The sequence below is a fragment of the Mastigoproctus giganteus genome, chromosome 12 (genome assembly GCF_048544385.1).
Source record: "Mastigoproctus giganteus isolate SK-2022 chromosome 12, ASM4854438v1, whole genome shotgun sequence".
NCBI classification, from domain to species: Eukaryota; Metazoa; Arthropoda; class Arachnida; order Uropygi; family Thelyphonidae; genus Mastigoproctus; species Mastigoproctus giganteus.
In genome coordinates this window covers 17934820-17953621 of record NC_143586.1, presented here as the reverse complement: position 1 = coordinate 17953621, position 18802 = coordinate 17934820, and the positions used below count along the sequence as shown (strand labels likewise).

Below are 18802 nucleotides of genomic sequence, written 5' to 3'. Positions count from 1 at the left end.
CCCCATTATAAGACGTTCTGATGTACTGGCCCACTCTATTTCTCTGTACAATTGTTCATTGTACCCATTCAAGTCATTAGGCCTATAACACACTCCTACTCTTATTTTTGCTTTCGCAGTGCTTATGTCACACCAAACTGACTCAACAGTGCACTGTTCATCTATATCAACTGGATGCACTTCTTTTGATTTTATGTTTTTCTTAATTAACAGCATAACACCTCCTCCCTTTCTATCCTGTGTATCCTTTCTGTACACATTGTACTCCCCAAATTCCAGTTCAGCATTCCTTATATCTGTGTGACACCACATCTCTGCTATCCCAACAATATCTGCCTTTGATGTCTTGACCAACACTTCAAATTCATCAAATTTATTTACTGTACTTCTAGCATTGGTATACATGCAAGCATACATGCTCCTACTCCTATTCCTACTACAGCAGGAGAGGTCTTGCTGACAGTGTTTTTCAGATGAGAAAGGTGTAATAATGACTGATTACCTGCCAAAAGGTAGAACAATTAAAGGTGCCTATTATGCCAACTTACAAAATTACAGGAGAAAATCAAAACATGTAGGTGTGGCATGCTGTCCAAAGGTGTGAGAATGCTTCAAGACAATGCCCCAGTTCACACTTCTGAAATTGCAACAACACAAGCGCCCACTTGTGGATATGAAATACTGCTCCATCCAGCCTACTCACCCGATCTTGCACCATCGGACTTCTCGTTTCCTTCCCTCAAATCATTTCTTCGGGTGACCCACTTCCCTGACGACAAGACACTCATTTCTGCAACAGAGTCATGGTTCAAAGACCAACTTCACCACTTCTACAAAAATGTTATCCGTAGCCTCATCCATCAATGGGAAAAATGTGTAAATCTGCACAGTGGCTATGTATAGAAGGACTAAAACCTGTGCCAAGAATCAATAGGCTAGCACCTCTGGAGCTAGGTCAGAGTGATTCTTTATTGAACCACCCTCATACCATTTCAATACTTGTACCCCAGAAGGGAATTTTCAGTGTAGAAAAATTTTTCGCTCTTATTATATGCATTTAATGTGTTTAAATATTAGTACCATTCATTAAATGCCTTTGGTATTATAATTATTGAACTGATTAGAAAAACTTACATGAAAGTTGCTTTCATTTCAGTTGCAGAACTCTGTCATTTGTTCACCCAGAGCTTAGTGGAACGGCAACAGGTATGTATATTTGTTTCCAGAATTATATTTCCCAGAATTTTTCAGAGATAACAATTTTGAGTGAAATTGATCAAGAAGTAAAAGAATATCTGAATGTCACACAGTTTGTCATTTTTAAGTGTTTTTGCACACACTTATATAAAGTGGCTGCTGTCTTCACCATGTCTTTACATCCATCTGTGCATTCATTTGCATGTAGTAATATGAACAAACATAAAATTTAGGCTTTTAGAAAGATTTGTCAGCATTTCAAATTTCATTAAAATTGGGCCACTAGGAATTTATCAAATTATATTTTTTCTTTCATAAAATTTAAATTGTCTGTATATATATAAATGACAGTATGCTTTCAGATGTTTGAGCATTATTCTGTTTTTACTGCTTTTATTGCTATTTCCATTTTAGCCTTTATTATATAATATTTTCATTATACTGTATTTTATATTTCAGGATATTTTAATACAATTTTATTTCTTACATTTCTCAGGTTGTTGCAAGATTACTGCATAAAGTTAGAATTGATGCCAAAATATACATACAGCACATTTTCCTATACAGCACATGTTCTTTTAGTCCTTTAGAAGGTTTTAGGTTTAATATCCCCCTTGCCCACCCACACATATACAAACTGTATTAGAACCAGCTGCCTCTCTCTTTAAATTACAGCATCACTCAGGAAATGCGCTGCAGTAGTGTTTGAAGCACCTGTAAGTAGAATGGAGCATTAACTCTCTCCCTTTCAAGTATAAATTCCTTGTGAGTCACACTCTGTTTGCTGAAAAACACGATCAGCATCTTGATCTTGGACTTCTGTAAACAAAATTTTTTGGGCATTGGTGATGATTTTGAAGTCCACTAACATGCTTTGATGCTTTGTCTCCAGGTGGTACTGAGGCACTGAACATTCATCTCCAGTGAAAATGTTGAAGAAATTAGGATTGTCTTGACAAGTCTGGATGATGTCTTTGCATGATGATTCTCTTTGTTGCTTTTGTGCATCCATGAGGTGAGGCTGTGCAGCTCAAATTTTGCAGAGATCTTCCTTTCCTCCTAAATCTTCAGCAGAAATTGATGAATCATCTCCTCATTGATATCCAACTCATCAGCCATCATTCTGAGGATCAAATGATGATCTCTTGCCAAAATTTCCTGAACTTTCACAACTCTTCTTCATTTCGAGAGATTGATGGATGCTCACTTCTTTGGTCATCACAAAGATCCTCACATTTGTCTTTGGACCACTTATATCATTCAAATGCACTGGTATGACAATGTTTCATCACTATAAACAGTTTTTAATATTTCATATATTTCTGTTGCACATATTCCCAGTTTAAAGCAAAATTTGATATTCATTTGTTCCTCCATTGCAAAATTGTAACACGGAACGTTAGTGCTACTAACAAAACTGGTTACTTACGACCTGTTAGCCTACTGGACAATCTCTGTACCACTATGTATTGGAAGAAGTTTTAACTACAACATACCACTTCTGTTTATTTTCAAACTCATCAAACCTAACCGCAGCAGCACTAGTCCATGAGCTTTATTTCTGTACCTCGTATATTGGTATAATTTATGCCTTACACTCCAGTCTTCTGAATGCCCTTGTGAAAATGTTCTCTGAATAATGTAATATAATCACCACACAACTTTGTTTTCTCTCTAGCTTTCAGCATTTCAGGTCTTATTACATCTGTGCATACTGCCTTTTTTTTTTATATTTGATATTTTCCAGGACCTTCTCATAGACAAAATGTCCAACATATCAACATCTCTTCTTCAATGATGCCTTCAGCTCCTTCATTTACCATTTCATTAAAGTATTTTCTCCATACTTCTAAATATCCTTCTCTTCTTTTTTAACTCATCACTTTTGATTATCTTAGTTTTGTCCCTGTCTTTCCCATTTTGAGAATTTTAACTGAATACCAAAATGTTTATCAATATACCTGCCATAATCTGTTAGGATTAGCATTAGCGGTTTTTTTTTTTTTTGCTAGCATTAGCAAAAGCACATGATGCAAGAAAGCAAGCTTACATAGCATCAGCCAAAAAAAAAAAAAAAAAAAAATCCCTTATTTCACCCATCCATTCGTTCCAAATGTTTGTCAAGTTCTGCGTTGAATCTATTTAAGCTATCAACTTCTACAACAACAGATGGAAGTTTTTTCCAGCAATCAACCACCTGTTGGCTAAAGGCAAACTTCCACACATCTATCCTACAACCATCTTTCCTCAATTTGAATTTATGCCCTCTCAGGCGATTATTCTGAGCAAGAGGAATTGAGCATGCTCAAACCATTCAAGGCTTTATACACCTCAATCAGATCACCTCGCAAGTGCCTAGTCTCCAGACACTGTAATTTGCAAAACTTAAGCCTTTCTTTGTAAGAGCAACCCTTTGTTCCATTCACTAATCTTGTTGCCCTTCTCTGTACTCGTTCCAACAGCTCTACATCCTTCTTAAAATGAGGCCTCCAGACCTGTATACCTTTCGTATACATTAGGCATTAACATTAAGACTTAGATATTTGCTGAAGTCTTAACGTTAATGCTGAAGTAATTTAGAAATTTTTTTTTTTTATATATTTTAAACATTAATAGAAATTTTGTAACAGAAAGAAATGCTAGAAATTTTTAAAATATTTCTCCATATGTAAGAATATGCTTCTCTGAATATGCTTTCTGATAACTGATTTCTTCTAGATGGAACAGTTTTCCTACTTGATGACCTGTCTCATGTTCTGGATCTTTTGAAAAAAAAAAAAAAAAGCATATAGTGTTTAGTGAAAGAGAAGTTCTTGTTGAATACCAAAATTTTGTGAAGTCCATGTTTGAGACAGATGGTCAGGATACACAAGCAATGTGAATAAGGTTATTATGTAGAGTGCAAGTGATTTGAAATGATTTATTGAAACTTATAGTGAAATTAAGTGGATATAAATAAATGAGTATAGTTACCATTAAATTATTTGCATCCTGCCTGTTCTTGGAAATGTTCACGGTCATCAGCATATGTCAAAATAGTATAAATAGATTGCAAGAGTGCCCAAAATGCTTCTGAAAAAATTCTGCTATTTGAACTCACAGAAATCCACTCCTGGCTGAGTGAAGATGCCCTTACTGTTTGAAATTAAAGCATCTGGGTTTTCTGGACAATCTGAAGTTTTATCTTCAGATTGTCAAGAAAACATCAAAGCAGATTTTAATCTAAAATGGCAAATGGATTCTTATCAGCAGGTCCACAAGATTAGTAATATTTGATCTTCCCCTCTTGGGCTAAAATGGTTGTTAGCTGGACTGCCGTTAGAATTAAGTTCTGCAGATATAGAAGAAGGCATTTTTCAATTCATTTAGAATTAATGAGGCAACTGTGACTGGATGATATGTAATCTCAACTTGCATAATTGCAGTAAGAGGGAGAGTTTGCAGATAGTTTGGGAGGAGAGTGATTCTGTAGATTCTCCACTGCTGATGGAGAGGGGGATGGATGAATGATGCATCTCCTGATAATGTTGGCAAGAGGAGAGCTTATATAGGCATTAGCAGCAAAGGTTGGTATACCATCAGGACCAGAAGATATAATTAGCAGTCAACAAATAATAATAAATTCATAGTGCATTTATTATCTGCTGAATGGCAAATTCGTTAACTAGTTCGCTTAACAGGTAATGATGCTGGTACTAGTTCTTTTGCACATATAAATATAATATACAATTGGGTCTCCCACAATAGTGCAAAAATGGTGATGGCTTTAAGCATGGTAGTTATGATGGAGGTATTCAAGGAGGTTATCATGGTAGTCAAGCATGAAGTTATGAGGTAGGATGGACTGGGCTAGCCAGGTGGGTAAAGTGCCTGCCTGGCAACCCAAAGGTCGCAGGTTCGAATCCCGCCTCGGGCTTGGATTAAAGTACTGCAAAAACCTTGGGAGGTGCATTATGGCCACAGAAGCCGATGCGCCAACAACTACCAAAAAAAAAAAAAAAAAAAAAAAAAAAAATGAGGTAGGATGGCTTTAAGCATGGTAAAAATGGTAGCAGCTTTTATTTATGTTTCTTAACATCAGAATAGCCAAAATTAAATTTGCCAATGTCATTTGTTCAAAAGTAGAATTGTATCATCTCTATAAATATCCCATAGTAAAGTAATATTTTTGTCATAGACAAGCAATAATATAAATGAAATGTTTGAAAGGGTTATTTTATTCATACAAGTTGATGCTGCATTTGCAACATCAACTATGTATAGACCTTCCTTTTGTTGCATTAAATATTCTCTCTCTCTCTCTCTCTCTCTCTCTCTCTCTCTCTCTCTCTCTCTCGCACGCACGCACGCACACACATGTTCTCCAGTCTTATAGAAATTCAAAGATGACTTTACCAATACAGTTTTGTAATTTGAACTGCTTTGGTTTGTAAATTTGTAAATTTTTTGTAAATTATAAATTTTTTTCTTTCTACTCTTGAGTTACAGATTTTGAGACTTTCCAAATTTTGTGATTCTAGACTGGAGATACTTCACTTTAATAGTTGATGAAAAGATGAATTTCAATATAGTATTTTTTTTTAAATCCATTTTTGTTTTCATTATAGCCTGTCAGAGGTATAGAGCTACTATCTAGAGCTATTAGCAAAATTCAGTTATTCCCATCACAGCTAACATCGATACACGCAGATCTATGTCAGGTAATAGTATAAATTAATGTAATTTTATTGTGTACATATATATATTGTATTATATAATTCACTTTATTTTAAAGAAAAGTATTCAGATAAATGTTTTGTTAATGGCTGCCCTTATAGCAACAATTATGGTGAAATTTTAATTTAAAAAAATATTTTAATTTATAACTGTTTAAAAGTATAAATCTTTAAAAATTGGTAAAGACTGTTTGTTTTGTTTTTGGATGGTGAATACCACTAATTTTTCTTGGTAGATAATATAAGCTATTATTATAATTAAACCACTCTGCATTGCATATAAATAGTTGAAACAATGCATTTAATGGGATTTGGAAATGTATTTAAAATTAATCAGAAACTAGTAAATGTTATAACTGCTTGGGGTTTTTCTTCACTGGGATAATTTAAAATTTAGAATATAAAATTCCAGCTCATGTGGTGGCCTAAAATAGTACCTAAGGTAATTTATGTAAAATAAATTACGCTTCTGTACTTTAATTAAGAAACAAGATTTAAAAATTTTGAATGTATATTTTAAAATGCATATATGTTTCTCATTTCTTATAGCTTTGCTTATTAGCAAAATGTTTGAAGCCCTCCCTACCATTCTTGGATACAGATATTACAGATATTAGTAAAGAAGTAAGTAGTCTGTTTCTTTAAGCTTTGACATGTTTCTATTATTACTACTTAAGTAAAACATTTGTAAGCATGTTATAATTTTTGTCTAATAATAAGGGACCAGTGTAAAGTCCATGTGATTTATAATATTATTAATAATATATTATAATATATTGCTGAATGTTTTCTAGTTTAGATTGACCTAATATAGGTATTTCACTTTGTTTACTTGTAGGGAAACAGAAAAAGGTCTTACCACGAAATGATAAGCCCACCCTTTTTCTGTTTGCCACAGTACACATTTTTGTAGCCAGTAGGAAGGCACTATTATTTGCCAGTCTCTCCTGTTTTCCCATACAGCTTATCTCACCTTGAGCTTGAGATCACCTTTAGGATTGATAATTTGTGTACCTGTACCATTGATTACATCCACATAGTTTATGCTTACTGTTTCCTAGCAATCAACTTCTCACACTCACTCACTCACTCCAAGTTCAAATACCTTTCCTTTTTGGGATCACCATAAAAAAAATGACATATTATAGAAGAAAGCTTCATATTGATACTTTTTATAGACAGTTTTCTCCACATTTATATTAAACTGATATTAGATTAATAATGCTCTTTATTCGGATCATATATACTCAATGTATACTTGTAATAACAGGTTTTCAATGAATTTAAATAATAGCAACAGGTAGCAGGGCAATGGATGATTGCTGTTTAATTATTTGCCACAATCAAAATAATTTATAAAATTAAGTTAAAAACTCCCAAAAGTATGATTTTTTTCTTTTAATAGTATCATTTAACTGCATATTTAACCAGCATTACTTTAATTTTATGTAATTTAATTTTTTATATTTGATGGACTTGTATAAAAGATTTACATCTATTTTATACTCATGAAAATGTGTCTTCATTAGGGTGGCCACTATGATGCTAAACATTTTTTATTGTACTATTATTATGGTGGTATGATATACACTGGACTCAAGAATTATGACCGAGCACTTTACTTCTTTGAAGTGGTAAGTATGAGTACTGAATTCCTTGGAAAAATAACTTTTATGAAAAACTTATTATTGTTTCTTCTGTGTAATTATGTGTATTAACTGTTAAATGAAAATTGAACCTGTTATGGTATGCTTGTCCTCAGAGATTATCCTAGAAATTTGTGTGTTACCCTGTTAGGTTCCTTCATGATTTTCTTTACAAATTTTTTATGGCTACAAACAAAAATTGTGTAGTAGATATCATCATAATTTAATAGTTTTTTTCTGTGTTTGCAGTGAGTCTTGATTATTACTGGAAAAAATGCAGTATTATATGTATAGTGTGCATGTGTAGGTCTTATAGTTTTTTAAATGTAGAGATACTCATATTCTTTGAGACTCTGTTATATTAAAAAAAACAATGGTCAAATATATGGCATGTACAGTAAATTGCATATGAAAAGCTAACATGCTGAATGCTTGAGGCAAAAATACTTTATGGCATTTTTGGTTTAAGGGTACCATTTCTAAAATATAGTGTAAGCTTTATGATACCCATTTCTTGTTCTTGGACAGATGTGTATGGCATGATCTCTGCCCATGTACTAATAGACTTAACTTACCCCCCTTGAGTAGCACAGTAGTTATAATCACTCTCGTTTCACCAGTAACTCTGGTGTGAAAGGGGGTTTCAGGGACAGATGGCAGTCATCGTGAAATAGGTGGGTATATGGGATGTGTTAGGGTAACTAGGAATAGGTGCATGTATACCAATGCTAGAAGTATAGAATTTGATGAATTTGAAGTGCTGGTCAAGACATCAAAGGCGGATATTGTTGGGATAGCAGAGACATGGTGTCACACAGATATAAGGAATGCAGAACTGGAATTTGGGGAGTACAATGTGTACAGAAAGGATAGATAGGATAGAAAGGGAGGAGGTGTTATGCTGTTAATTAAGAAAAACATAAAATCAAAAGAAGTGCACCCAGTTGATATAGAGGAACAGTGCACTGTTGAGTCAGTTTGGTGTGACATAAGCACTGCGAAAGCGAAAATAAGAGTAGGAGTGTGTTATAGGCCTCATGACTTGAATGAGTACAATGAACAATTGTACAGAGAAATAGAGTGGGCTAGTAAATCAGAATGTCTTATAATGGGGGATTTTAACTTCCCAGATATTGACTGGAACTTGTGGGTTGATCACTTACACACTAGTCAGATTTTGTGGATTTATTGGATGATTGTTTTCTGCAGCAGCATGTACGAGAGGCAACCAGAGAGAGTAATACTCTTGATCTGGTTATCAGCAGTGATCGTTCGTGTATTAAGAATTTGCAGATAAAGGAACCACTAGGTGGCAGTGATCACAATGTACTGATGTGGGATTTACTTAAAGATTTAATTACCATCAGGGGTAAAGGAAAGGGTTTTTGCTTCCGTAAAGGTGAGTACAGTGGGATCAACTGACGATGTTACCAACAGTAAATTCTAAGTTCAAGGAATTAGTCGTGGATGCTACTAAAAGTTTCATACCTATTAAGAAATATTGTTCAAGGTTTAGGCCTAAATGTTTATCAAATGAACTAGAGACTCGTGACAGAGAAGAAAAATGCATGGGATGCATATAAATTATCAAGCAACTCAGAAGCCTATGGCAGATATAAGCTAGTCTGTAATCAGGTCACAAAGGAGGATAGGCAGGCGAAGGCAGATTATGAGAAATCCTTGGCAAAAGATGCTAAGAAAAACAGCAAGGATTTCTTTACTTATATAAACTCTAAAAGGAAGGGGATGAATCTGATTGGTCCACTTGACATCGATGGTTCGACTGTTGATGATCCTGCTCAGATAGCAAACAAACTGAATGAGTATTTTGCATCTACATTCACACTTGAGGAATTATTAAGGTTTGAAAATGGCAGAAGGTTATCAAATTGTAGCAGGGTACTTAATGATTTTGTAATAACTGAGATCAAAGTGGAGGAGAAATTGTTGAAGTTAAACATAAGAAAAGCACCTAGGGTGGATGGGATCTATCCAGTTATATTAAAGGAAGCGGCAAAGCAACTAAGCAAACCCTTATCCATAATTATGAGAGCATCCTTGGACTCGGGGTAAAATAATGGAGTCACTGGTGTTAAAGATGCATTGCAGGATCATCTAGACAAGACTGCAGCAATAATTCAGACACAGCATGGGTTTGTTAAGGGAAAGTCTTGTCTGACAAATCTGATTGGTTATTATGATGTGGTTACAAAGGAACTGGATGCAAAAAATAATTTTGATATCATATATTTGGATTTCAGGAAAGCTTTTGACACTGTTGCGCATGGAAGACTATTGTACAAATTGGAGCAGAATGGTATTAAGGGTAAGTTGCTACAATGGATAAAAGGATGGTTAAGTGGGAGAAGACAGAGGGTGGTAATCAATGGATGCTACTCTTCGTGGATTAATGTTATTAGTGGAGTCCCACAGGGTTCAGTGTTGGGTCCACTGTTGTTTTGTATATTTATCAATGATATTGATGAAGGTATATCAGGCTTAGTGTCAAAGTTTGCAAATGATACAAAGGTTGGCAGGGTTGTTAATGACAGTAATGGCAGTGTGCTACTGCAACAGGATCTAGATAGTTTGGGCAGATGGGCTAAGAAGTGGCAACTGAAGTTTAACCTTTACAAATGCAAAGTACTGCATATGGGTAGAAGTAACCCGAGAGAAAAGTACCAACTGTGTGGTACTACACGTAAGGTAGAAAGTGAAAAAGACCTGGGAGTAATTGTGCAGTCAGATATGAAGTTTTCTGAGCAATGCAGACAGGCTGCCAGGGCAGGTCATGGGGTTTTGTCAATGATATATAGGAATTTTGCTAGCAGGGAAAAGGAGGTGATTGTTCCTCTGTATAAGGCAATGGTCGGACCACGCCTTGAGTACTGCGTACAGGTCTGGAGGCCTCATTTTAGGAAGGATGTAGATGTGCTTAAGCGTGTACAGAGAAGGGAACAAGATTGGTGAGGGGAATGAAGGGATTATCTTACCAAGAGAGGCTTAAGTTCTGCAAATTGCAGTGGCTGGAGACTAGGCACCTGCGCGTTGATCTGATTGAAGTGTATAAGGCCTTGAATGGGTTGAGCACGCTGAATTCTGATGGGATCCTTCCACTTGTTCAGATTACGAACCTAAGGGGGCATAAATTCAAATTAAGAAAGGACAGATGTAGAATAGATGTGCGGAAATTTGCCTTTAGCCAGCAGGTGGTTAATTGCTGGAACAAACTTCCATCTGTCGTTGTGGAAGTTGATAGTTTGAATAAATTTAAGGAGGAACTGGACAGACATTTGAAGGGAATGGTGTGATTTTTTTTTTTTTTTTTTTTGGCTGATGCTGCATAAGCTCCTACACTTGCTTTCTTGCATCACATGCCACTACTACTACTACCAAGTGGAAAAGGCCTAAGTTTAAATTCCATCAGCGATTTAAGGAATTCTTCTACCTTTTTTTTTTTTTTTTTCACAGTGTGGCAAGGTCTCAGTCTGTTTCAGGCAAGGGTTTGCATGGTTTTATCTCCAAGAAACTCAGATATTTTTGTCCAGCAAACTGGCCAGATGCGACATCAATTTACACACAGATTACACTTGGGGTGTACGAACTACCATTTGGATAATCCATAAATTAAAATGCTTGTTTCTGTTTGACCTCTAATGCCATCACATTACTACTGAATGAAATGTTACCACTGCTATTGGAAGACATGGTGTTGATGGTTTATTGAAGCCTCTGGTTTCAGCATTATGTTGTACCTGCACACTTTAGTTCAGAGGTCTGCCAGTTACTGGATACAGCAGTAACTTTTCATCTCCCAGGGAGATGAATTGGGCACAGCAAAATCTCTTCCCTAGATATGTTCTCTTTGGAATGTTCAAAGAAACTAATGTACATTTCAGTACTCTATAATTTGGAGAAATGAGTTTCAGAATAACCATTGATAGAAATATGTTGTGAGATGTGTTGAAGTTAGTATTTGTAGAGATGCCTCTGCATGCTCTGCTATTGCATGCAGAGGCTTGTCTTTCAGCATTTATTATAGGGATGTAGCAGTGATTCTCCCACCCTTTATCCTGTGCTCTGTCAACTTTTTTTTTTTTTTTTTTTGGTGGTAATAAAAGCCATGATTTGAAGATAGTATCCAGTTCCTTTTTTTACTGTTGTTCTTACCCATTCATCCTGATGTAAAATATAACAGTTATGAGTACCATACATGGACGTATCACAGATTTTATTTGGAGAAATAAAATCTGTGATATGTTTTATTTGACGTTCTAGGCTCAATTAAATACTCTACAGGCTTACAGAAAGTAACATCATAAAACTCTCATGCATTATATTTTGGAAATGATGTCCTTAATATAAAATGCCACAATATTTACATCTACTTTTCCCTTAAGCATTCTGCCTGTTAGGTTTTCATAGACAATTTGCTGTATAATGAGATTCATGTACACTTTGCAAAATCACAAATGTTGATCATTAAAGACCTCATATTAAGTATTTATATACAGATTTTAATTTCATTAAATGCAGTTTTTTAAAGCATGTCTTATGAGAGTTTTCTTAATGCTAGTAGATTTTTTTATAAAAAGATGGTTTTTAGCATTTTCATTAAAAAGTATTTTGTTGTGTATGAAACCACAAACACAAAAGGTATTAGAACCTACAGTACTTAGTACAGTGCATGGTGTTGAAGGTTGAAAAGATGAAAGAAGATACTTTAGATTTTAATTTTCAGGAAATACATGTGAAGGGAGATTGTTCCAGAAAACAGAAGTTGAAGGGATGAATGCAGAAGAAGAAAACTTGGTTCTGCGAGTTTGAAGTAGGGCATTAAATGGATGTAGACTGGTTGCAGTGATGTTGGGACTGGTTTGGAAGAAAGGATAGGGAGGAATTATAGAAGTCAATTCAGAAGAACATTGTTGTTATTTGGTTTTTTTTAGGAGCATTAGCAACTAAGGCCATATTGCTCCGGGAATATGCGGTGGTCATTTCCTGACCTTTCCGCATCCTCCGTATTTGGTGGTGACGGGCTCGAACCCCGGTCTAATCAAGACGAGTGTGCTACGCACTGCTGCTCCTGGCTATGGAGGCGCTCTCAGAAGAACAGTGCCATGGAAGTATCTATAGAGAAGGCATGCTGCAGAAACAGAATGTCTATGAGATAGAAAGTGATGGGAAGACTTTGTGGGACATGGCTCATTAATTAACCTAACTGCCTTCTTTGAATGGAATCTAAGAGCCTGAGAGAGGTTATGGGGGGCCACCCCAGATATGGAAACAGATACCATGGTAGGGTGGATTTTAGATTTGGCAGTGAGGAGCTGTTTAGAAGAAAAGTAGAAAACCCAGTTTTATAGATGCAAAGGAAGCAATATTTGTGATGTGCTTATGGCGAAAGAGATCAGAAGTCAGGATAATCCCTAATAGAGATATGTGACCTTGTCTAGAAATCTGAGTGTCACCAAGCATAAGCATAGGAGCAGAAGGATCCTTTTGCAAGATATAAGACTGGACTGAATTTTAGAAGGATTGAAGTTAACTAAGTTGTCTTTGCCCCACTGGAGAAATACCTGGAGATCAGCATTTAAGGAATTGGTAGTGGATATTTGAGAAGTTGAAGCTGTATATGCAGGGCAGAGTTTCTCCAACTGGAAGGTGGAATGCAATGTGCTATTATCAGCAAAACTATAGATAATTTTCAGTCAATGAGAAAAGGGTGTTACCATCATCCACAGTGAGCAATCAGAGAGAAAACTGTATACCCACTTAGAAAAAAACAGTCAGAAATCCATAAGATGGAAGCCTATTTAAAAGGGCTTTATGCCAAACATTATCAAAAACCTTTAAAATGTCAAGGGTAACTGCTTAAGTTCACCAAACTTTTCCATTGAATTTGTCCACAGATGGGTAACAGGTTGGTATATCACCATTGGATCGACATTGACGGAATCCATACTGGCAATTATTGATCAGATGGAAGGGTTCAAGTTAGAAGTTAGTGGTTAATGTATTTCTCCATTATTTTAAAAAAAAATAGAAGTAAGTGCAGTGGGACAATAATTGGTTGGGAGAAGTTTGTCACCCTTTTTAGGAACAATCTACATATGTTAGCATTAAATCAGCTCACACACCAACCATAAGAATAAGTATTTACTGTAACTAAAATATTTACATATTAAAATAAAATAAATATTTACAAAAACTACTTTTATATTAAATTAAATTATATACATGTAAAAAACATTAAAACTGTGATAAAATCCTTGAGATAAAATACACTAAAATAAACCGGATTAAAAGCAATAAAAATCTCTGGAGCTTTCGGAAGCATCGCCTTCCTTCCTCAGCAGTAACAAAACTTCCTGCAGCACGTCCATATATAACAGGCTCACGGTACTTATACACGTGGTGCAATCGGCGCATGGTCTGAACTGGAAGCGGAAATAGCTCGGGAATGTGTTAAGCAAAACCGTTCATCCGTACTTAGGATTATAGTTTCAAACAGAGGATGCATACCTCTGTCCCTATTCATAATATTGTGGTCGGATGAACAGATTCATAGGCTCTTGAGCCATTTACGGTTCCAGAACCCATGCGCTCGATCCATGATAACCGCATCCTCTGGGGAGATTTGATGCTGCTTCTCCCAAAAATGTTCGGCCACAGCAGACTTATTGTAATCAGCGGTTTTTATAGCATTTGCATGCTCCCCCAGACGATCCTTGAGCCGTCGTTTTGTCTCGCCCACATAACATTCCCCACAATCCGGGCATTTTATCCTGTATACTACTCCACTACTCAGGTCCTTTGCTATTGGGTCTTTTACCTGAGACAACACTGTGTGCAACCTCCGCCCGGGAAGCTGCACACAGCGTGTTTTATAACCCCGCAAAACTCCAGCGAGATGCTCAGTAACACCTGGATAGTAAGGAATGTATGCAGTAGCCACAGGAACAAACGGTTCCTGACGGTTAGACTCTATTCCTCTACTAAACCTGTCTATGATCCTCTGGGGGTATCCGCATTTTCTAAGGTCTGCTGTGACTCGTCTAATTTCACATTCTTTGTCCTCAGAGGTGGTGCAGTGTGACCCTGCTCTATCTAGTAGAGCTTTCACTACACTATTCTTATGCTGCCCAGCTTGTGCTGAACTATAATGGGTGTACTGGCTTCTGCACATAGGTTTTTTAAACACAGAAGTTTTGAGCCTAGGGCCTATCCTAGAGACCAGTACATCCAAGAAAGGAAGGGTACCTCCTGTCCACCTCTGAGGTAAATTGTATAAATTGGGAGAAGCTATTAAGCCAATGGAGTGCATCATGCTCTCTCCCCTTCTGGACCACGGTGAAGGTATCATCAACATACCTTTTCCATTTCTTTATGGGAAACTGACATCCACTAAAAACCCTGTCCTCTCCTAACTCCTCCATGGCCAGATTGGCCACGATGGCGCTAATAGGGGATCCCATGGCTGTACCGTGAACCTGTTTGTACGTAACACCTTGGTACACCATAGTGGTGCTGGCCAGACAAAGTTCCACACCAGAACAACTATCCTCTACATTTAAAAGCGATCTATTACCCAAAGAGACATCATTACTCAAAGATTTTCTAACACAATACATTCCATGTTTAATTGGAATGCATGTGAATAGTGACACCACATCAAAAGAGATCATGTTCTCGTTTTCATTTACAATCAAATCTTTCACAAAATTCACAAATTCTTTACTGTCTTTTATGACATAGTTGGACTGGCCCACTATAGGCGAAATCAATTTAGCCAAATACCCTGACAAAGCATATGTGGGGCTTCCTATAAATGATACAATAGGTCTGAGTGGGATTTCTGTCTTATGAGTTTTTGGAAGTCCATAAAACCTAGGGAGTTGACATCCAGTAGCATGTAAGAACCAAAAGGTCTTCCTGGAAATCTTCTCTGCCTTTAACCAATCCTGTACCAGTTTATTAACGCGCCGCTCTAGGCCAACCAACGGATTTCTCTGAGTTACTTTATACGTATTATTGTTCTGTAAAAGGTCCATTGCTTTTTTGTGATAGTCTTCTTTGTTTAGGACAACCGTCGATCTGCCCTTGTCCGCAGGTAAAACCACAATTCTATCGTCTCTTCTCAGTTCATTCAAGGCCTTTCTTTGACTAAAGTTAAGATTCGGAGATACTTTCTTTACCTGGCTCAAAATAACGGCAGATTTAACCCGGATCTCATTAGCTAGGGCCTCCGGTAGCTTGCTGATGGCCCGTTCAATACCCATTGCTATCTCCGCAATGGGAGGTTTGGGAGGTACAAGCGTAAACTTAGGCCCTAAATTTAAAACTCCCTCTTGCTCTTCCGTAAGTTGCCTATTACTCAAATTGTAAACAAAATGAGTACTTCTATCGCTACGTTGTACTGTACCTTCTCCCAACAACCAATTAAACTTCATAATCTGCCTCTGCCTATAGGTGTCCGCTATCCTAATAACTTTATCCAAAACTAATCTTCTAATGAGAGCCAAATGTCCGGAAGATACCCTACTACTAATAACATCCAGGTACATACCTATTTGCCTCCTAGTGTCTCTTAACTCCTCATGTAACTTACGGATCCAAATATTCATGATCTTCCTTTGATAACACAAAGTAACCCACTTTAATCGGTCATCCTGAAATGGTGTTTTGACTCTAAAGCCATATGGTATAAGTCCATGCGTTTTGCATCGATGCGCAAACCTTAGCTGCTGCTTCTGTCTGGCCTCTTTTATACAATACTTCGATATTGTCGGACGTGTTGCACTACAAATTGGCCATAGCTGCTAACGATATCCTGAAAAAGGCCTCTGAGGTTGGGCAAATTCATATTTTAGCATTAAATCAGCTCACACACCAACCATAAGAAGTTGTCTTCTTATTACAACCATAGTCTTATGGTTGGTGTGTGAGCTGATAATAGAAACCTTGCAGATCATCCCATTTTGCATTCTTGTAATGCTAAATAATATGAGGCTTAGAGTGGCCACAAGTAAAAGGCTCCATTAGAGAAGAGACCATCAGTAAGTTGTGATCTAGAGGACCACTCACCTTAACTATTATTAGGGTTGTTAGTGAGAAAAAGATAATGTTGACTGTGTAGTTAGGATAGTCTGGTATTTTGGTACTTAAGTGAACAGTCTGTTTGAAGTCATTAGTAATTGCAAAAGCCTCAGCATCTCGATCATCTGGGTCCATGTGACTAGAAAACTGAAGGAAAGCCAGCTGGAGTTGTGATCATTAAACTCATGAAGAAAAATTACCTCACTGTTAGGAAAGTTGGACTGGATAAAGTTGAGCTTCAAAAAGAGGAAATCAGAGTTCCAAGTGATTAGTGGAATTGATAGATTGATAGAAGTGACATATGAATTTGACAGAATGGGGTAGAGAAATTTTAAGCCAGAGAATTTTGAAAAGGGGAGTTTCCAGATTTCCAAGTCTCTGTTAGGGAATATCAGAGCAGACATGCACAAGGACCACTTTTGAAGTGAAAGGAATCATACAGTGAATAATTAGGACAGTTAAGATGAACAGTGGTTGAATCAACCAATAATTGCAGTTCTGTCAGAAAAAGTAAGTGGGGCTTGGAAGACTAAGTGGAAATGGGCATCATTGAGATTGGAACTGAGACCACATGTATTTGTGAAATGAATGAGGAAGTATTTGTGAAGTTTAGGTCCTTTTGCAGATAAGTTTGTACATGTATGAAGTAATGAAATTTTTGGATAGGGCATACATATCATTATACCCAGCTCCTTAAGATAATGTGGCTTATAACGTCCCCTTGCATGCACACTACTTGTGTGTGTGTATGGGGGGATATATTGTCAAGGCCATGGATGAGATAGTGACTGGATGAGTAGAGGCAGCAAAATTATATACTAACTGATTCGAATGCCTCCAAGAGAGTTGCCATTAGGATCTGTCTGGTGGACTATCTACAAGCCTGGAACACAGCTTTAGAACTGTACCTTGAAATGTAAGGAATATTGGGTCTTGCCATATGCCTATCTTAACTTCAAAGACATCAATAATAGCATGATGGAAGAAATTGGGGGGAGGGAGTTGACACAGCTTTGCTCTGGAGACTAAACATAGGTTTCACTACTTCAACTCTCCAGTAAGCAATATAGTGGTATTGCACCAGTTGATGAGATTGATTTGCCACCTAGTATTTCCTGTTAACACAGAGGGGTAGCATTCCTCTGTGTGGTGTGGATGCCACAGGTTGATTCCTGCTTACATTGGTTCACACTTGAGTAGTCATCTCCAGTATACTAGGTGCTAGTATACATATTTCATGACTTGCACACTGCAGTTATAACCAGGGTTACTAACAATCCCACCATTATGAAGATGCAAACAGAGGATTTGTTTGTTGCAGAACAACCAGATTTTGCCAAAATTTGGTCCATTTGACTAAAGTGTCACCTGAATATGAGTTCCATCAGCATTTTAGACTTCAGGTAGCAACCCCTAACTTGTCATTCTGAGAGAATGACTGTGACTACCCTCGAGGACCAAATATTATATATCCTATATTTTGTGTGCATGCATTTATTATTTGAATTTTGGAAAAAGGAAAAATTTACAAGCTTTTGTTTGCTCACGTGAATGTAAAATTGATATAAAACATGTACAGATGAATTGCAATTCAGTAACGAGGTATTGCAAAGCATAAAATTAAAAAAAAAAAAAAAAATAGTATTACTATTAATATTAGCCATATGGTGCAAGAAACCCTGAGGTTTTTGCTGCATCAGCCAAAAAAAATAAAATTAAAAAATAAAATGTAATGAACAAATCACTTATTTGATTCCCTTTGAATCTCCCCAAGCTGTTGGCCTCAACAGTCTATATGGCAACTTATTCCAGTAATCAACAACTTGCTGACTAAATGAATACATATTTTTATATAAAATACTTATGTATATAAACTATACATTTTTTTTTACAGCACATATTATTAGTTTGCTGTCTAATAACAAAATAGCCTATTGTATTTTTTACCGGTAATTTTTATATTTGAAGATTTTTTTAAATCCTTGCCTTTTAATGTAGTAAAATATATTTTGATCAGAAATATGTTTTTAGGCAATTACAACTCCAAGTATGGCAGTGAGTCATATTATGTTAGAAGCTTACAAGAAGTATATTTTGGTAGCTCTTATACTACAGGGCAAGGTAGGTTTAATCTGTTATAGGTTG

The 18802-nt window shown here is 36.4% G+C and overlaps 1 protein-coding gene across 6 annotated transcripts in view; it reads left to right on the top strand.

The window, feature by feature from the left end:
- Positions 1-18802, top strand: part of CSN3 (COP9 signalosome subunit 3) — a 137595-nt gene that overhangs the window by 23009 nt on the left and 95784 nt on the right. For all 6 annotated transcript variants that reach the window (XM_090386744.1, XM_090386745.1, XM_090386741.1 and 3 more), the window contains exons 4-8: positions 1157-1206; positions 5805-5897; positions 6462-6536; positions 7442-7546; positions 18689-18778. In XM_090386744.1, the coding sequence (XP_090242870.1) occupies positions 1157-1206; positions 5805-5897; positions 6462-6536; positions 7442-7546; positions 18689-18778 (413 nt within the window). The remainder of the gene's footprint in view (positions 1-1156; positions 1207-5804; positions 5898-6461; positions 6537-7441; positions 7547-18688; positions 18779-18802) is intronic.